The sequence below is a fragment of the Mesoplodon densirostris genome, chromosome 10 (assembly GCF_025265405.1).
Source record: "Mesoplodon densirostris isolate mMesDen1 chromosome 10, mMesDen1 primary haplotype, whole genome shotgun sequence".
Classification (NCBI taxonomy): domain Eukaryota; kingdom Metazoa; phylum Chordata; class Mammalia; order Artiodactyla; family Ziphiidae; genus Mesoplodon; species Mesoplodon densirostris.
The window spans coordinates 5,060,222-5,080,810 of NC_082670.1; the positions used below are offsets into that span (position 1 = coordinate 5,060,222).

The 20,589-nt window shown below is 43.7% G+C and overlaps 1 protein-coding gene across 1 annotated transcript in view; it reads right to left on the bottom strand.

Annotated features, from left to right (window-relative positions):
• The window catches only part of F13A1 (coagulation factor XIII A chain), a 136,695-nt gene extending 120,057 nt beyond the window's left edge, over positions 1 to 16,638 (bottom strand). The window contains exons 1-2 of the mRNA XM_060110217.1: positions 16,503 to 16,638; positions 8,445 to 8,633 (exon numbers count right to left, since the gene is read on the bottom strand). Of these exons, the coding sequence (XP_059966200.1) occupies positions 8,445 to 8,633; positions 16,503 to 16,632 (319 nt within the window). The 5' untranslated portion in view covers positions 16,633 to 16,638. The remainder of the gene's footprint in view (positions 1 to 8,444; positions 8,634 to 16,502) is intronic.
• Between the last annotated feature and the right edge of the window lie 3,951 nt (positions 16,639 to 20,589).

A 20,589-nucleotide genomic window follows, 5' to 3' on the forward strand; every position in this document is an offset into this window, starting at 1 on the left:
GGTCCTTAAGGGCTAACCCTAAAGGGAAGAGATGGCAGTCTTCTTCCATTGCCCTCCCTTCAGACCCAGGATGGGGTGGGGAGTTACAGAGGGCATATTTAGTAATGGAGAACTTGATCCCACAGAAAGGGCTCGAAGAGTCTGGCTAGGCTGGTACCTCAGCAAATGTCTTCATTTACGGGGGGAACAGTCAGGAAGATCAGAGCAGAACAAATGAATTAATCCACCAAACAATGCAACTAGGATTAATTCTATGCTTTTACTTGACAATGTATTTGTTCTCTTTTAAAGGGCCAAGGTGGACAGGCCACTGGGCTAAGATTCTGATGGTCTGTGGGGAGGCAAGGACAGGAGACCTCCCCTCCACTGCACCATCCTGGGTGAATCATTCACTCCCTGTGAATTTTGTTTTCCAGATTTTCAATGAGGTTTATTCCTATCCCCCACTTCCCAGTATTGTTGTGAGAATGAAAATGTGCTTTCATGTATGTTATCTCCTAAAATCCATGAATAGCTGTTTGAAGGATTATAATCCCTTCTTTTTTTCAGGTGAGAAAACAGTCACTGAGGGGGTTAAGTGAGACCACCACTGTTCTAAGTGGTGGAGCTAGGATGCTGACTGCGGTCTTCCTGACTCCAAATCATCCCCCCTCCACTGCACTACCACCCAGCCCTTTTATCAAATGAGCTGTCATCCCTGAAATGACTCCAAAGAGCCAGCCACCACAGCATACTGTGCTTCCTCAGACCAAAGTGCATTACTTTACTATAGGTGAGTCTTACTGGACTCTGCAAAGAAAAAAACCACTGATTTTACTAGAGGAAAAATCATTCATAATGATGCTTACACATTTACCTTGTCATCTATTAGTAAGATTTCCCCCTCAAGTCTCTTACTTATGTCCCCAACAATAATCTCAGACCTCCAGTTTATCTTCCTTACCCTGCCACAGTAATCTAAAAATTTAAAACTTAGATCTTCTAAATCTCTGCTTAAAACTCTTCCATAGAGGCTCCTGGCTACTTATAGAATAACATCTAAACTTCTTATCTAGGTGTACAAGATTGTCAATATGCTTCCAACTTTTCTTTCTCCACTGACCTTTCCCATTTTTTTCCATTCCACTGGGGCAACCTCTACTCATCCTTTGATACCCAGCTCAAATAGCACTGGCTGGGGGTCTCTACCAACTAGCCGCATGGTCAATCTCTCTCTCCAAGGTGCTTTCCAGAAGTTTTGTCCAAGAGGCTGGCATTGAACTCAACCTCTAGTGTTCAGACTATCCTCTCCAGACTCTTCGAGGGCAAAGGATAAACATATCTTACTACTTTAATACCAATGCAGTGCTTTGCACATGCAAGGTTATCAATAAAAGCTCAATAAACACATTCAAAAGGAAAGTAAGCTGGCTTCATGGTAAAAGAAGCCAAATAAAAATCTGGAAAATAAATATATAAATATAAAAAAGGAAAGTAATCATTTTTGAAAAGTTACTGAATATGAATGCCAAACTGATAGAGTTATTTTAATGTTGGCACAAAAAGTGTCAAAAAGAAAAAAACAGATATTATGCTAAGTTACCGTAGCACATTGACTACAAATGCATGCAAGTTCCATCATCCACTCTTCTCAGTGTTCTACAGAATAAAGGTAATTTGCAACTGTAGTTTGGCATTTCCTAGAGTGAGTTCTTTTACTAAAGGGTATCATAACAGTAAAATATGGTGGAGTAGTGTTTGCAAACAATTTTGGGACAGTTAGGCTAAAGAAGATTCTTTTTTTGACTTTGTGCCCCCTCAGAGCCTTTAATATACTAATGTGTGCTGGAACTCTCCAAGAAGAGGCAGGAAACACAGCATGACCCAAATACATTTGACCACAGAACTTTTTTTTCAAGGAACATCACACATGACAGGTGTTCATAGAGAGCACACTCTGGGTAACACTGTCCTAGATTCTTAGATGCCATTATCAGTCACTTCATAGAAGCACTTAAGAATGAACACGCTGATCATTGATGCACAAACACACAGCAGCAAAAATCTGAAATGACATCCTATATCAGTGTTGCTTCAGAATAATGAAACAGGTAGCCCATTTTCATCAAAATGCTGCATAAAATAGTGGGAAGAGCATTGGCTAGGAAATTTCTCTACATCTTTCGAGCTGTATGATTTGGGGCAAGACATTTGTCATCAGAGAAACTGTGCTGTGTCTGTGACAGCCACGGATGGTGATTTTACCTGGACTTTCTGACACATTAAGTCCACAGGGGTGCTTAGTTTTTAAGGATTTGGGTGATGCTCTCAGATATGAGAGATGGTCCTTTTCCTCCCTAAGCTCCTGTAGCACCTGCTCACCTCCTAGGTCTTTGATAAAGTTGAGGTCATCAGGCATGATAATCAGTTTCCTATCTCTCCACCTAATATACTAACACTCACCCTACCTCTTTTCCAACACCCTCAGAAGATAAAGTCTTCCTCTGCTGTGTCTTCCCCTCATCCAAGCCACTTGACGCTATGCTTCTATTTTCTCCAGCATTCTCCTGAATCTTCAGGATTCTTCCTCCACTGGCTTCTTCCCTTCTGCCTACATACAAGTTCAAGTACCTCCAATCCTGAAACAGACACCCAAGACAAAATTCCCCTCTTCTTACTCACATTCTTCTCCAGATATCATCTAAATTTTCTTCTCTTCCAAAAAGATGAAACAATTTCCTCTTTAACACCCAATTCTCTTGGATTTAGTGGCACTGCACTTCCCTGATGGCCCTTCTACTTATCTGATCACGTGGTCTTTGTCTCCTCCAGGGGTGTCAGCTCTTGGACTGACTCCCTAAAAGTTGTTTTTCCCCAAGATTTAAAGCCTCCATCCACTTCTCACTTGATTTATGTTTTCTGAATGATCTTGCCCATCTTTGTATGTATGATATCCAAATTTCCATATATCCAACCCAAACCTCTTCCCTAAGCTTCAGATTGATATATGGGACCATCTCTTGGACATATTTACCTGGAAATCCCTCAAGAACTTCAAACTCAGCAGGATCAAATAGAATCTCATTTATATCACTACTGTTTCATTGGCAGAGGTCCTATGCATTGATTAGGAGAGAATGCCTGGATTCGAATTACAGCCCTAACACTTTCCAGACGTGACCTTGGGTAAGTTCCTTAATCACTGAAAAGATGGAGATAACTACAGTCCAATGCCCAGAGGGGTGCGTGAAGAGTTCAATGGGCAGCATGTGGCACCTCTGCTCAGTACCCTGTGCCAGTAAGTGAATTATCAATGGGAGCCATTAGCATTATTATCACTTCCCACACTCAGTTTTCCTCTCCTGAATTCCCTCCATTCCTTATCTCGTCTGGGAGTGCTAGCACCTATCATCAGCAGCACACAAGCCAGCAACCTGCGAGCTGTAGCTGACTATCCTCCCAGTAACTCCATGAAGACTACCAATCACAAGTCCAGTAGAGTTTTCTCTCCTAAACATTTCTCAAATCCCACCTCTCCTCTCCATCTCTACAACCACTGCCTGAATCCAGGCTCTCACCCTCTCTCCTTTGAGCACCTTCTCTCCAGTCTCAAGCCCTCTAAATAAGAATCGTTCATGTCACTCCTATCCTGAATACACAGCAGTCTGTCACCCCAGCTGGCTTTAGATAAACACTACTCAAGAGATAGGTGAAATAGAAATATTGAAGTCTTGAGGCCATTTCAGTGTTTTAATGGGGTTAATAATGCAGAATATATGCAGTTGATGTGGTCCTATTAATGCTTGGCCATGTGATGACTGTACCCATGAATGACCTCCATCATTGTGCTCAGAAAAGGCTGCACTTTTGGACTCCCAGGTTTGCACAGCTGGAAGGGACTTCTAGCACACACCACTGGGTGTCTACCAGCATCCATGCTTAGCTCCCCTTGTCCCTCTCTGAAGAGACTGGAAAAACGAACTACTTTCACAGCTCCTCTTACAGGTAAGGGTAACAAATGAGACATCAATAGTTTGCTGGGGCTTCTGGGAAGACTTTGCTCTTCTGATGAGAGGGGCAGGCTTTGCTGGTACCATCCTTCCCCTCTTCTTTCTGAGGTACCCAGAAATATGAACCTGGCACTCTGGGAGCCATTGAGGGACTGAGGAAAAAGGTCAAGAGAATGTCTGAGGTGCTGGCCTCAACATCCCTGTGCTCCCGCAATGGGACTCCAGGGAGAAAGGAACTGGCCCAAGAACCCTGCAGCCACTCTGGAGGGCTCACTGGGTAGGGGAAGTCTGTTGTTTTGAGGGGGGCAGGCTGGTAAGGAAGATAGCTGCAAATTCTGTCCTTGGAATGACTCTACCTCAAAGAAGTATCACACCAGTAGGGAGCCCATGCGAAAGTAACAGCAAATTAACACCACAAGTTGTTCCTAGGTCCTCACAGCCCCAGCTACGGGTTAAGGAAACCTGTAATTAACACTCTACCCCATGCCTTCCATGATTTGTCATGGCTGCAGGCTCAGGGGTGGAAAGAGAGAAAAGGCCCCACAGATGACCAGGCACGTTTTCCAGTCACACCCACCTCCTCAAGTTCATTAACACCTCCCACATAACTCACAGAGAGGGCGGTGCATGGCCAGCAACTAATGAACGCAGTTATCAAAGCGCTGAGAGCGTCTGCAGCACAAGCTAGTGAGGCCCTGGCAGAGGAAAGCCAGTAGCTCCCTGTTCACATTCTCTGCTCCGAGAACCCAGTGTACGATGGTTAAATCTGGGACCACCTGAGAGGCTATTTACTTAAATATTTAAAAAGAAAGAAGCTTGATTTGAAGGCAGAATCACATATAAATAAGTCCCATGACCCTAGGTTCTGAGGACAGCCACAGAAGAAAACTCTAGGGTATTAAGACATCCCAGCTCATCTTATATAAAGTCACAGGGAAAGACAAAAGAACAATAACAAAGAAATGCAGACTGGAAGCAAATAAGTGTGGTTATTTTCTCCATATTTTTAATATGACGATAGGTCTCTCTATTCAATAGTTACAGTCTTTAAAAGTGGTGCGTAAATTGGTCTTTGTTGATAAATCTAACTGTGTTATAAACACCCTAAAATAAATATCTGAAGAGACTTTTATGTGTCTTTTATTTTTTTACAAAGTATTCTCTTTTCTGTTTTTTAAATCACTTTTTCACATTCTAGGTTTCTTGAAACTGAGGTACACCCACATATCCAAACATTTGCACTGAATTTCATTTCCAGTTCACATTCGACAGTTACCTCTTCTCATTAGAGCAATTACATTTTTTGAAGATTGAAGTGGAGTCGATCTACAATATTGTGTTAGTTTCAGGTGTACAGCATAGTGATTCAGTATTTTTGAAGATTATACTCCATTAAATGTTATTACATGATAATGGGTATAATTCCCTCTGCTATACAGTAGGACCTTGTTTGCTTATCTATTTTATATATAGTAATTTGTATCTGTTAATCCCATACCCCTGGTTTGTCTCTTCCCCCTTCTTTCTCCCCTTTGGTAACCACAAGTTTTTTCCTATGTCCATGAGTCTGTTTCTGTTTTGTATATACATTCATTTGTATTATTTTTTAGATTCTACATATAAATGATATATACAAATACATATAGTATTTGTCTTTCTCTGATTTATTTAATTAGCATAATATTCTCTAGGTCCACCCATGTAGCTGCAAATGGCAGTATTTCATTGTTTTATGGCTAATATTCCATTGTTTGTATATAGCACATCTTCTTAATCCAATCATCCGTTGATGGGCATTTGGGTTGCTTCCATGTCTTAGCTATTGTAAACAGTCCTGCTATGAGCACTGGGGTGTGTTTATCTTTTCAAATTAGTGTTTTGGGGTTCTTTAAAGATATATACTCAGGAATTGCTGGATCACATGGTAGTTCTATTTTTAGTTTTTTTTTTTCCTAAGGAAGCTCTGTACTATTTTCCATAGTGGCTATACCAATTTACACTCTCACCAACAGTGTAGGAGGGCTTCCTTCTCTCCACATCCTCTTCAACATTTGTTATTTGTAGATTTTTGATGTTAGCCATTCTGACAGGTGTGATATAATACCTCATTGTGGTTTTGATTTGCATATCTCTAATAACTAGGGATGTTGAGCATCTTTTCATGTACCTGTTGGCCATCTGTATATCTTCTTTGGAAAAATGGCTCTTCAAGTCTTCTGTCATTTTTGATTGGATTGTGGGGGGGGGGGTTTGACGTTGAGTTTTATGAGATATGCTGTTTTTAAAAATACATAGATTTTTTATCTCAAAGGCAAATTTGCTATGCTTCTCCTCCCCCACCTTTTTGCTGAAGGAACAAAAGTAGTACTATGTCTTTTTATAAAAAGAGAAGACTTTGAATGCTTGCTGTAGTGGATTCTGTGGTCTGCTACCCAGACCGTTTGTGTTTAGGACAGAGGCATCCTTGCCCTGATGCTGGGAGTGCCGGCGGCTCACAGCTCTCATTGAGCTGCTCTCATGGGTTTACCCTCAGCCATGGAGACCCAACTACACTATTTTTTCCCTCCCTAGGGGTAGCTTGTAGCCAATGACTGTCAATGCTAGAGTGTAAATGACCCATGCCCTTGCCCCAAGACTGGACAACTCTAAAGATACAATCCAGCTCCAGAGCTCACCATGGGATCCACTGAAGCATTTGCTCATTGGAGTTCAGCCCCACTCTCTGCCCAACACTGATCCCTTCACTCCCACACTGATGTTGACCCTGAGAGTGCTCCCCAGTAAACTCGTTCCACACAAATCTCCTTCTCAGAGTTTGTTTCCTGGAAACCCAATCTAAGACATTCATCTTATTCTTCCTAAGACTTTCATTATTATAGTTATTTTATGAAAAGGTGTGGGAGAAGATCTGAGACCTCAGACAAGTCCAGTGCAGGGACAAAGCTTCCCTGTCCTCTTCTCACTGCCTGAAATATTTGGCTATAAAGGTGAAGGTAAAAATTCCCATTAAGTTGGAACAAAACTATGGGTATTTACTGACATGCATGGAGTGATCCTTTTACTAAAAATGTGTCAAGGACATTTTAATCATATCTAATCCAAACAAGCATGTACATGCACACACATATATACAAAAGAAAGAGAAATGAACTTAGGGAAAGAAATAAAATAAGTTTTCATCATATTTTAAAATATTGTTAAAAAATTACCTGTGGATTCTTCTCTCACCTGAAGTACCCATTATTTAAAAATATTAACAATAAGAGTCTGCTCCCTAAATTAAATTGGAGTTATTTCACTTTGCCTAACACACAGGAACAGTAATTTTGTTTTCCCTTTTCTTTTCACACAACTGGGATAACAAACAATTCTATGTAGAACCCAAGCACTGCACTGATGTTGTTTATTCTGACTCAAGGATCTCTTTTCTCCTCTCCCCCTTCTATTCTGTCTTCAACCAATTTTTCCACATTTATATACAAATTTGCATTGTAAATTCAAGTAAGCACAAACTATGTTCCTCAAGTGATCAGTGGCCATAGATTTTTTTCCCAAGGAAGTATTTTTAGTTTTAATTTTATTACATTTAATTTCTTTATATTTATTCCCACAGGTCAATGATTTTACATAGATGCCTCCATATAATCATATCATGGTCACTTTTTTTTCTACCTTTCTTGCTTGGTTCCCTTTCCTTTTGCTTCTCTTGCCTTTATTTTGGCAGTATTTCCAATATGGAACCCATATCAACACCAGTGTGTGTGCTTCATATTCTTTTCTGAACTCACAGTAGTGATCCATGCACATGTACATTTACACACACATGTATAGAAGATCTTATGTATACCCTTCTACATTTTGTTTTCTCACTCACTACCTCTCTTAAAGTCATCTGGCATGGGTCAAATTCACAATCCATTATGTGAATATATCACAGTACTTTCAACCATTCCACTATTGAGAGTTGTTTACTTTTAGGGTTTTATTTGTCACCATACACAATGCTGCAGTAAATAATACCCACTTTTAAAAAGTGGATTTTAAGATTTTAGATATCATTGGTATAGATTTTTAAGACTGGAATTGCTAGATCAAAGCTCATATGTATTTCTAATATTAACAGATATACCAAATTGCTTTCTAAAAACCTTATTAAATTACACATATATCAGCCATGTATGCTTTTCTCTACGTACACATTAACATTTTATGCCAATTGTATTCACTTTGACTTATACCAGATTTTTGCCTGATTAGGCAAATAATATGTTGATGCTCGGCATTGTATCAGACCCATCTTAGAGTACAGAGTGGTCCAGGGGTTGGATGTAATCCCAGCTCCAGCCAACTGTTAAAGTATGATTCCAGGAAATAACACAACTATACCTTACCCTTCCTCCATTATGACCCATGGTATCATGACTGTCATGAATAGGGCTTGCACATGGCACTCACCAATGACATATTCCACCCTGAAGAGGTCCCTTCTAGGATTATAGGGACGATTGAAGTCGATCTGGATGTAGAAAGACTGTCCTCTACGTACAATCAGCTTGTTGTTGTTGTATTTGTCAGTGTGGTGATCCACTTTGTTGCTGTCCCATCTCTCCTTGAACAGGTGAACATCCGTAACATTAAGGTAGTCTATACACAAAGAAAACAATCAAGAGAAACCATTGAGTAACTTTGGTTTAAACACAAACTCGAAAAACAAGATTATTTTTCCTGAAGATGCAAGGTAGTAAGGTTTATTAGATAAAACTCTATACAGGGGGCTGGTAGATTTGGGAGCCAGTCTCTTGTGACATCCTTGTTTTCAAAGAAGATTTTTTAAAAAGCTTTTTCCCCTTCTGATCTCATCTCAGACCACATGGCACTCACTTTGGGATAATAAAGCTGTGCTGATAATGCCTATCAATAGGTCTAGACACAGAGGAACTAGCACCTGAGTTCAAGGCTTCACTTCCGAGCCTCATGTTGGTTTTCGTTATGTCAGATGCTTCCCACGATGACTACAGCTTCCACACGTTGGGATAAGCAGGGACTACCACTTCAATTTTCTTAGCTTTAAAAAGGGAGGAATCAAATCTGACAAAGCCTGCAAGGGATGTTCTAAGGACAAAATTGATCATCAGTCCAAAATTCTCCTCTTACTTCAGGAAAGGTCAACCCACAGCCCCCTTCTTTAATTCTAAAAGTAGATCTTGTCCTTCAAAGGCAGGAAACAGAGGGAACAGGCATGGAGGAAGGATACCAGCATTCCTATGAGGTAGGTAGGATTGTTTCCACTTTGCACATGCTGAAACAAGACTTAATTTCCCTGGCTACTAAACAACCAATCTGGAAGCAAACCCTGGTGTGACGCCGAAATCTACAGGCTTTTCCTCTGATTTTTTGAATCGGGAGTGTAAATGTCAGTTATATATTTACCTGAGACATGATAGCACTGGATAAAAGTTAGATCTCCTCTTGCTTTTTTCCCATTCCCTCTGAAAATGATCACTGAATGTGAAGGTAACTCTAACTACCCGTCTACACTGCAGTTTAGAAGATCTAGTCTAAAGACAGAGTTCTGGGTATGCATTTGGAGTTCTAAAGGGGCACTGGAGAGAGAAAGCTGGGCGAGGTGGTGGGTGTGCACTGACCTCTTGCCTTCCCTCCCTTTTCCTGATCTTGACTGTTGCATGGTTTGTCCTCATGGCTGTGGACTCAGTGTACATAGAGAGCTGGGGCTTCACCCTGAAAGACTCAGTGATTTCCTCTGGTTTTACACAGGAATCCTGTGCAGGACCCCTGGTGTTCTCTGGCCTCATTTTTTCTCATAGGCAAAATGGAGAAATTGGGTTCATTGAGGTACTCTATAGGTCTAAAGTCTAGGAGTCCCTGCAACACCCTTGATGAATTCAAAGTCCAGGTAATCCTGAGTTTGAATCTCAGGTCTCATAATTACTTAGTTAAGGGATGTTGCCTCTCAGAAGCTGAGTTTTCTCACCTTCAAAATGAAGATCCTAATATCTTGAGAATTTCTACAAAGATTCAATGACCTAACAGTTCAATGGGTCTGACTCTATGCCTGGTGCATAGTGGGACCAGAGGCTTCCTTTGAGCTTGCTGACTAGGAACTGTGATGGAGCCACTTTATATTTTACATGGTGCTCAACGGACTATTCTGACTGCAACATTATAGCAAACAGAAAGTGCAAGATGCAATTTTATTTTTGCTTCCTCTCAGAACCCTGTGGTACATGGTCCCCTGAAGGGCCGTTTCCTTCCATTAGGCTGTGATGTGAAGACGTGTATTTCTATAGCTCTCTCTTCCAAGCTGCCTTCCTCCTAAGTTCTCTGGTCTTATTAAGGTCACAATCCCCAGTGCTAAACCAGCTTCAGAAAGAGCTGGAGAATCATAAACGTCCCAACTGAGAAGAGCCTTTGTAATCAACTCATCTGGCCCTCTTTCTTAGAGCCATGACTTTTAATAATGCTTTGTTTTATTTTTTTAAAACGTCTAAAAACCTCATCCCTCAGAAAAGGGTTTAATCAGCTCTCCACTCATCAGCACCAATGGAATATACTGATACTGCACCCTCACAGAATCTCAGAGGGCAAAGGTACTTTCTGGACCACCTGGTAGACCTGCTATGTATTGCACGAAACATCTCCATGAAAATCCTAATACTTAGGCTTTTAGCCTCCATCTGAACAGGGAACCCACTATCTTATAAAGCAAACAGGCCATTTTTAAACCACCCAATTATTTGAAAAATCCTTATAAGATGAACTGACTTCTTCTTCCCTGTAATTTTTCTAACCATAGATCCTGGTTCCAACTTCTGCGTAAATATAGAACATGTTCTATTCATTTCATCTGGCACTCTTTTGGTATATAAAGACTATTGTTAGGGTTTCTCTGAGTAAAACATTCTCCATATCTTCAACTGTTCTTTAAGAAATTATTTCCAGACCTTCTACCCATTACTGTGTTCTGAAATATACATATTCCATTTTATGAATTTCTCTCTTATAGCGTTTTTCCTAGAATTAAGTACATTACTCTGGTTATGGTTTTTCCAATGAAAACCAATGAGAACACTGCATCTTTCAAAATAAATAGTATATTTCTATGATTTCAGTCCAAGATACCATTAGTGTTTTGAATACTCTTATGGTTGATTTACATTAAGCATCTGATGAAGCAAAATGCTTATAAATACATTCTGATGTCACTTCTACCAGTAGTGGATTAAAACTCAGTCCAGACCCCTATAAGTCATTTTCTCATGTTGTTATTCAGCCATTTCTATCAATGCAACTGTTTTTTTCTTTTTAGCTCAGTTTTAAGGTCTTACATGTATTCACATTAAGTTTCATCCTATTGTATTTGGTTAACTGTTCTGAATTCTTAAGATAACTTTAGACGCTAAGTATATATTCACTATATTAACATCCTCCCTAATTTCCTGTCCTCCAGGAATTTCATAAGTGCACTATTTTATGTTGCCATTCAAGACATGGATATAGATGTTGATTAGGGCACCACCAAATATGGTTCTTATAATACCTGGTAATCTCAGGTATTATATATATATCTCAGGACTCTCTACAGATGGTGTCATAAGATATGGTCATAGGCATAAAAATATCATAGTTCTTTTTCTTGTCCATTGCTCCTTCCCATGTAGCAGGCACTCAGTTAACATTTATTAAGCTGGAATATTGATTTCTGCTTCGTTTACTGGCTTAACAAGACGTAGTTTAGGTTGAAAGAGCCTTCTCATCACTCAGGCTCCATTCGCCACAAACAGGAAAGGAATTTGCTTCTCCCTGTCCAAGCCCAGTTCCTGGCAGAACAGAACAGAACAGAACAGTTCATTGCTAAGCTACCTTTTTTTTTTCCTTTGGTTTTGAGAGAGATATTGTAGCTGGAAACTTGGCAGCTTGCTCTTTCAAAGTGACAGCTTTCAAAAGTTTACCTAACGCAATTTAGCTTAATTCCAAAACATCAGAAAATGGACTGCTAAAGAAAATAATCTCTCCTCATGAGCCAGCTGCCTCCCTGTCTTCCTACCCTTCCCCTAATATGAAAAAAGTGGATTAAAAGTGGATTATTTTCACCTTAGGTGGTAAAGATATTCTTCAGAGAATGATTATACCTGCCACAGATGGCACCTTTAAATAAGTTAAATGTTTAGGTTCGTATCCTAGGAATTCCCTAGTGAACTGAGATCTCCATGCAATCTTTGGTAATATTATTACCAAACTATAGGTGTAAATACTGTTCATGAGGAGGTAGGTCTGTTTATTGTGAAAAGAACAGGGTGAAGTTTCCTTTCTCATATTCCTTTTGGACACCCAGAATTTTAAACTATCATTAATTTGAATCATTAAAAACATTTTCTTAAACAGCTTATTGTTTTCAACTGTTGCTATTAAAATGTCCTGTACTCTGTATAAGAATGCTCAGCAGAAGCTAGAATGAGAGAAATGAGTCTAACACCTTCTCCAGGGACTAAAATCCCTCTATGTTTCTATTTCTATTTCTCTATTGGTCTATTTCTCCTCTAGCCTGAAGTATCCCAACAGCCTCCAAATGTGTCTCCTTCTCTCCATTTTCTCCTCACTATCATCATTATTTTTATAAACATAATTCTGATTATGTCATTTGCTATTTAGAATCCTTTGCAAGTCCCCTGTATCTGCAGGAGGAAAGGTAAGGTCGTCCAGGCCTGTTATGATGTGATCCCTGCTTACTTTTCTCAGGCTCATCTCCCCTCTCTTGTCCTCACTACTTGACATACACTGTGCTCTCTGCTAGAAATGCCCTTCCAGGCACTTGTCTGCCCGGAGCACTCCTACCCATCGTCTAAGACATAACTCAGGTGTCCTGTACTTACGAAACCTTCCTCACCTTCTTTCCCACTCTACCGACACCACTGGTCATTCCTTTTATTTGTTTGTTTCATCTACTAGGTGGACAGTTGCTTGAGGCCAGGTATTGACTTGTTCATTTTTGTGTCCCCAGAGAGAGATTGGTATCGTTCCTGACACAATCATTAAACATTTTCCCACAAATCAAGTGGAAAGTGTGAACTGGTTCTATACAACATCATTTCTTAATCATACATTGGAGGCCTTTTTTATTCTTTCAGTAACCTCGAATCCAGAGAGGTTTACTCTGCACAAAGGCGAGATGGATGACTAACTAGTCAGTTAGTTGATTTCGTTCTCACCTGGAGTCATGGGAGGGAGGAGGCGATCAGAAAGGCACAGACCCCATTACCCTGAAAAATACTAGATCCCACTTGCATTTGATTTTTTTATAGATCTAGCTTGCTTTCCAGTTTGAATTCAAATTGCATTAGACCTGCCAAATGAGTATTATAATTACTACTGCAAATTGATCACCTACTGTTAATAGCACAGAGTCAAACCAGCCCAAGAATATAAGGTTATCTTCCAGAACGTCTCCGGCTAAAATAACCTTCGAGACCAGGAAGGCTCTAGAGAGATTTTCAGAAACACCAAATGAGCATGCAAAACATTAGAAATGGATGCAAATCCAAACGATCCGAGGGAATTTTCAGATATTTTTCTCGGCTACAATTGAGTTCAAAGTGGGCATTAGGATCCCTAAAAACACAGGAGGACATCAAACACCTCCATGGACTGGCTGGTCCCATCTCTGGGGTTCCACTGTCACCTCAAATATCTCAATGTTTCTTAAATATCATGCTGCCACATGGGAGGAACCTTATGTACCTTTGTACATTTTGAAATACAGGCAAAAATAATTCTAAACCAAATATTCACTGAAGTTGTGAATTAAAGGTATTACACACACTCAATATATATTATATACATCGATTGCCACAAGACTATTCAAAGGGGAAAATCTGGCATTTTCCCTCTCTTGCCTCTCTGCCCTTCTCAGTCAATTTCACAAGAGTAGCATGCTAAAGGGACACTTTGGAAAGCTTCCATGAAACAAATGTGGAGAGTTTGTCTTAGGGCTTTGTTATCCTGGAAGCAGTCAGCCTCAGACGAGATCAGGGAGGTACAAGCCCTCCACTAGTGGCCACTGAGGAAACTTCAAGAAGGTGGAACTTAAACCCACGTGATTAGGTCTTAGCAGGGACTTGGGGACAACTTGACAGACAGTCCCAGGACACCCACTTTTAGTACAATTAAACAGAGATTTGAAATGTGAAGGAAAACTGGGAAATGGACCTCCTTGATCAAGACAGTGCTCTTTTTCTTCTGTTCTACTCATCTGGGACTTACTGCGATACTTCCTGGGTTCAGAGGTCCTATCTTCAGAGCATGTAGCACGTAGCTCATCTGTATGAGAACTACTAAATGGATGCGTGTTTGTGAAACCTGGAACCTGTTAATAATAATAAGGTTACAGTGACTCTAGGGCTGATGAGTCATTAATTTCTCAAGGGATTGATTTTTCACTGGACACACACTCCTATGCCAGGACCTGTGTTAAGTACCCCAAAATGTCACTTGGATTGTGGACACATACGACTGCCAAGCAAATAATGACTGATCTTTCAAAATAATTCAGTTCAAACTAATTCCCCACCCCTGCCTCCAAAAATAAGTAACCAAAAAACCAGTATTCCCAGATTTTAAAAAATTGACCTACCTGCTCAAGTTCTTTGGCAGTTTTCTTACTGGCAACATTTTGGTCCATTTTAATTCTACGGGGGCTACAGGCTGCACATATTCCCCTTAGAATCAAGGTTCCCTTGGGTGGGTTCCTGACCTTGCAGAGGTATGATAATCTGCACATTCTGAATCAATGAGCATGTATTGATTGGGTATTCTCACAGCCACTGGTCATTTGATCCTCACGGCACCTGTGAAGTAGGTATTGCTCCCATTTTGCTGATGGGGAAACTGAGGCTCAGAACACTTACATGACTTGCCAGGGGTCCCAGGGTGAGCAAGTGGCAGATGTGGGACAGGACCCAGGGTCTTTTGAGTCCTGGACCAGGGGACACTTTGCTACACCTCACTGCCTCAGTGGTGCCTCCCATTTCTCCTGTGCCCCTTTCTCTTTCTACTCCCCCCCCAACTTCTTCCAGAACTTTGCCCCCCTCTCCTGGGTCCTAGAGTCTTCTCTGCCAGAGGGGAATTTTGCTAGAAAACTGAATACACCAAGATAACTTGCTTGGTAATTTGACATCTGTACACTTTCCAATTTTATTTGCATTTCAAGAGAAAGAAAAGAGGGAGGGAGGGAGGAAGGAAGACTCCTAGACTGAGCAGTGAAGGAGTGAACACCAAGTGCTTACTTTGGTTTCCGTTTCTCAACCTATAACATGGGGATTTAGATGAGTTGACTAGCAAGTCCTTTAAAACTCATTTCTGTGGTTCTAATGGTGGCGTTTTAGAGAGTGCAGCAGCTAGTAGGAAGAGAGCTCAGAACTCCAAGTTCACACCTTGTCTTGGCCCTTTGACTCAACCAAAGGTGCCCCTCAGTCCCGTGAGCCCCCTGCTCCCAGTTTGGATGGTACTCCACGGCTGGCACTGGATATCTCTCTGTCTTCACAATTAGATATCACACCGTCCAGACATGATACTAACACAATCAAACTTGTCCACCAGACCCAGGCTGTTCTCTGACTTTCTGAGTTTGTTCGTAATCAACATTGTCCTTTCCCTTTGCTTTCAACCTCTTGGTCTCTTTCGGGCAAGGCAGATTAACCACACACCACAGGGTGATCGTGGGCACCTACCCCTACAAGTGGGTGTTTACCCCCCAGTGAAAGCATACACAGAGCCCCTCAGGAGCAAAAGTGGGTTTGGGTGCCTGTGTGCAACTGACAAAATGTGCTCCCCGCTGGATGCCATTCAGGGACGTGAGTCTGAATGTCCCTGCCATGGCCCAAGGGAACGGCGTCTGTGTCACCAAGCCACTGCTGGTACCTGGGCCCTGTCACAGCTGACAGGGCTGAGTGGAGGTCAGTGGGCTGGCGGCTGCTCCCAGAGCAGGTCCCTCCGGATGGGCGGAGGCGAGAGCAGGGGAAGCAGCTCACCCCACCTGCCCCCCAGCCTGCCCTGGAGAGAAGCAGAGGGCTTCCACCTCCATTACCATCAGGGTCCAGCATCTCTCACCAGCTCTGAGATTCACAGCGATGGATGCGGGGACGGGGCAGGAAGGAGGTGTGAGTTAGACAATCACAAAAGCCACAGTGTTTTGGAAGTGGAAACTTCCAGCTAGAGAACATTCTTAAAAACAAAACAGCAGGGCTGGCAGAAGACTCAGCTAATGCCCTTGTTTTGCAGAGGTGACTTCCTTAGGTTACAAAGTCATTAAGTGGCAGAACTGGGACAAGAATCCTGGTCTTTGGTGCTTTTACTCCTCAAAAGAGGGTTTGGGAGGCTTTTCTTTAAAACCAGAGATGGGCAGGGGACCAGTTTTTGTGGGAGTTCAGTGGAGACAGAGGGTGCTGAGCCAGCACCCGTGGGGAGGGCCGGCTGTGGTGGCCCAGGAGGTGACTGTACCTTGCAGATTGAAGCCCCGGGGCACCAGGCCCTGAAGCTCCATGGTGGGGGGATCATTCTCTGATGCGTTGGAGGTGTTGGGGGGAATGGCTCTCCTGCCTCCAAAGGTGGCCTCCGAGGACTCCGACATTCTCAGTCTCACAGGTTCCTTGGGGGGAGAAAAGGAGGCACGGAAAGGAAAGTGAAGCCAGTTGCATTTGTGATAAGGACTCAAAACCAGGGAGACACGTCTGTCTGTGACGGCTCTTGAGCAGCACATTGTGAGTTTCGCATAAATGAACCCTGAGATGTGGCAGGCAGGTTGAGTCGAATGATGGAGTACAACTCCCCAAGGATCTCGGGGAGATTTCATGTTTGTCAAAACATATGGGAAGCAGAAGAAAGAAGCCTTATTTGAAGAAATGAAAAATGTAAAAGATTTTGGAAAGCAGGGTCTTTTTCTCATTCCCCCTAAAGGCAACCTCTTGAAAGAAACGTTTGCTATCCTATGCATGTACCTCTGCCCATTTTATATAGACGTATGAGGCCTACATCACTATAAGAATAAACTCATACACCCATATCCAGATCAGTGGCATCCTTTCAAGCATTCACGTCTGCAAGTTAATTCAGCCAATATGTATCGAGGGCCCCCCTATGCGTTCTGGGCACTTGGGGTACATCGGAGAACAAAACAGAAGGATGCTTGCCTTGAAAGCTTCCAGTCTAGGGGTGGGGGTACGGATGAACCCAACAAGATTCTTAAGTGAACTCACTCGGTAGGGTGTGAGAAGGTGGTCACTGCTTTGGAGTCAGGACCACAGGAAGCGGGACAAGGGAGGGGAGATTTGCGGTAGGTGAGGCGGAGGCCACTGCAATAGTACATAGGGCTATAAATAGCCCGCTCGCTAAACTTACTGGGTCGGCTAACACTGCCCTTGCTCCAAGCCTGCTTCCTCTCCTTTGGAGTTTGTGTGGACAAACAACCAGTTTAATCACCACACCTCCTGTCGGGCTCCTGTTGACCAACAGACCAAATGAAGGGACACCTTGTTTCTGGCCCCAGTGAAGCTTTCCTCTTGATCACCTGGATCACCCAGTCGCGACTCTGCTTATTCGGCTGTTTTCCGCACCCTCAGAAGATGAGGAGTAACCCTTACAGAGGCGAGGGGAGCAGACTGTCCCAGAAACATGTGGAGCAAAAAGGCAGCACAGCTGGAGCCGCTTCCAAAGGCACTGGGGCTTGGAAGCAGACAGTAGCGTTTGGAAGTGTGAAGTCTGAGTGGGTATCCAGAAATACCTGCGGTCAGATTTACAGGCTCTAGTGGGTTAAGGGGTGGGGGGAGGAGAGAGAGAAGGGCTAAGGATAGAGAGAAAGCAGGAAAAAGCCTTCCTCTGGTGGGGAATGGCCGCGGTGGGCTGCAGGGTTGCTAGCGGAGGGGAATGTTTGGACAGACCAGCGCAGAGCAGTGCGGTAGCCCGCTGGGAGAGAGAACCATTAAAGCAGAGACTGGGGCGCCCCAGGTGCTCCCCGGGTGCAGGCCAGGCTGGGTGAGCGCAGGTGGGCAGAAGCGCCGCCTCCTTGTCAGGTCTTGGCTGGGGCAGGGGCTCCAGTGCGGCTCCCTGCAGCTGGGGGGATGGGGTGCCAGCCATGGAGAGCGGAGCTGGACCACTCGCAGCGCCAGCCAAGCAGGTGTTCTTACCTGGCCCTGCCTGCCCCCCTCTGCAACCTTCTGCATCTCTCCATAGTCCTCTCCCCTGAAGAAAGGGGTGGGGCTGTCCTTTGGGGGAGCATCCCAGTTGCCCCTTTGTGGCCCTTTTCAGGCAGCAGCGCCTTTAGGGAGGCTTCGCGGGATGCCTGAGAGAAGGCCCGCTCGGAAGTTGGGCTGGGTAGATGCGGAGTAAGGGGCGAAGAACGGCACTGGACCGCTGGGGCTGCTTCTGATTCCCTCTCCCCTGCACTGCGGGCACCAACTGACGGATCGGCCCGGAAACCCAGGGGCAGGAGGTGGACGCAGGGCTGCGGGATGCCCCGGCAGAAGGGGCGGCTGCTTACCTGCAGTCCTCTGCCGAGGTGTCCCAGCGCAGGCTGGCTCTGGGCGTCTCTGGAGTACTCCCTCCAAAGGACACAGGCTAAACGACAGGAAAGTTAGCTCTTAAATAACTTCCTAAGGGCCCCCCCGCTTCCTCCCCCCATCTCGCAGCGTTTTCTCCTCCCCCTTCTTGAAAGCTGGAGAAGCAGCTGTCTCTGGGACTTGCTAGTTACCCCAGCCATGCTGCTGTTATTCTGGCATGCCCCCCACCCCGGCCCCCCTTTCTCCCAGTTTCCAACCTGGTGGCTGGGAGCACCGGGCAGAGTGCCCCGCAGTGCCTGGCAGACTCCGCCCCCTTCCCCTCACCCACTTTGGTCAGAAGGCTGGGAAGGAGGGGTCTTCCTTCACAAGGGAATGTTTTCGCCCTCCAGGATTCCGAGGGTGGCTGGTGTGGCTTGGCAGGAGGGAGGGTCTGCCCTCCTACAGACAAGTCACAGACAGCTGTGACCATGCACAGCAAGGAACTTGTCCTTCTTGGGTAAATAAAGCTGAGGGGCATGGGCTACATTCCTGAACCATCCACAGAGCCTCGCCACCACCTAACCACAAGATTTCCTTCCGGGGTGGGGGGATGCCCAGCTGGAGGGAAGATGAGTAAATACCTTTAAGAGTGTTACAAAAATTAGAAAATGACATTCTTTTTTTCTGAAAACCATTTTGGTTTCTTTTCAAATAATGGAAGAAAAAGAAAAGAAAAATGTCCTTCTAAAATTTTCCATATTTTCTTTTCCTCTGAGTCTTTATATCTCTATAGACTCCTATTTCCAGTCGTGGCTATTTCTAACCTTCTTTACTGTCTTCGTATTTCTGACCCTGTCACTTGATCTAATTTACTAGGAAAAAAAAAGATGCCACTGTTTAAGAATTCTCTTTTTTTTTTTGCTACCAGATCTATGCACTCGCCTGCAAACTTACCCATCTTTTCCCTGTTTCTTCTTATTACTACAGTAGAAAGTTTCCCACCTTGTACATGGCCAAGTGTGCTGTGTCCCCCCTTTGCCTGTGTTCCCTGTCACCTTCTTCAGGGCCTTGTTGTACAGCTTCTCCACTCTCCCTCCTGTACCTTCAGGCTCCCTGTCTCTAGCAGTTCCCTCCCATCAGCATGTATTCATTCAACTTCAAGTCTCTTTAGTATTTTAAGAAACCCTTGCTCAACCCACATCCCCCAGCTATCATTCCTTCTCTCCCCTCTTCATTGTAAGCTTCTGCCCCCATCATTCTACTGAAACTGTAGTTCAGGGTCATCCATGGCCTGTGCTAGATCCAAAGGACAGGATCCAGTTCCCATTTACTTAACCTTTGGAGGCGCTGAACTCTGTTGCCCGCTCTTGCCTTGAAGGTCTTTCCCCCGGCCTCTGAGATGCGCCCTCTGGAGTTCCTCCATATGCTACACAGGCTCCCTTGATAATTTCAGCAATCACCATGATTTCAGTTTCCATCCTGACTTCTCCCACACCTAGGTCTTTAGTCATAATCTTTCCAGAGCTTCAGACTCCCCTCTCTAACTGCCCACCAGCCATCTTCACTTGGCATGTCCCAGTGATAACCTGCAACCCATCATGTCTAAGATGAGATATATAATTTTCCCTAAAACTCTGGACCAGGAGTGTCCTGGATTCCTAGCCACCCTTGCCCACGTGGGGTCCGCGGAAGAGTGGTCAGCCCTACACCCTCCAGATTAGGTTACACAGTTGCCAGGTCCCCCTGGGATTCCTGGCTGTGTTGTGCCTTTGGGACAGGCTTGCTACCCTCAAAACCACTACCACAGTGACACTTTTGGCCTGAGACTCACTGATTATTGTGTGAACATGCATACATGCTGGTTAACTTTCTAACTCACCAGCCGAGGAGCATTAAGCACACAATGGCTTTCCCTTGCCCAACAAATAGTGTACGTAAGAGAGTGTCTGAGGGCACCAAGCCCTAGCATGGGTGGTTGAAGCCCACCCACGTTACAGACCCTTTGCCCACAGTCCTGGGTCTTAGAAATCAGCACAAAGTTTTCTGACCATACG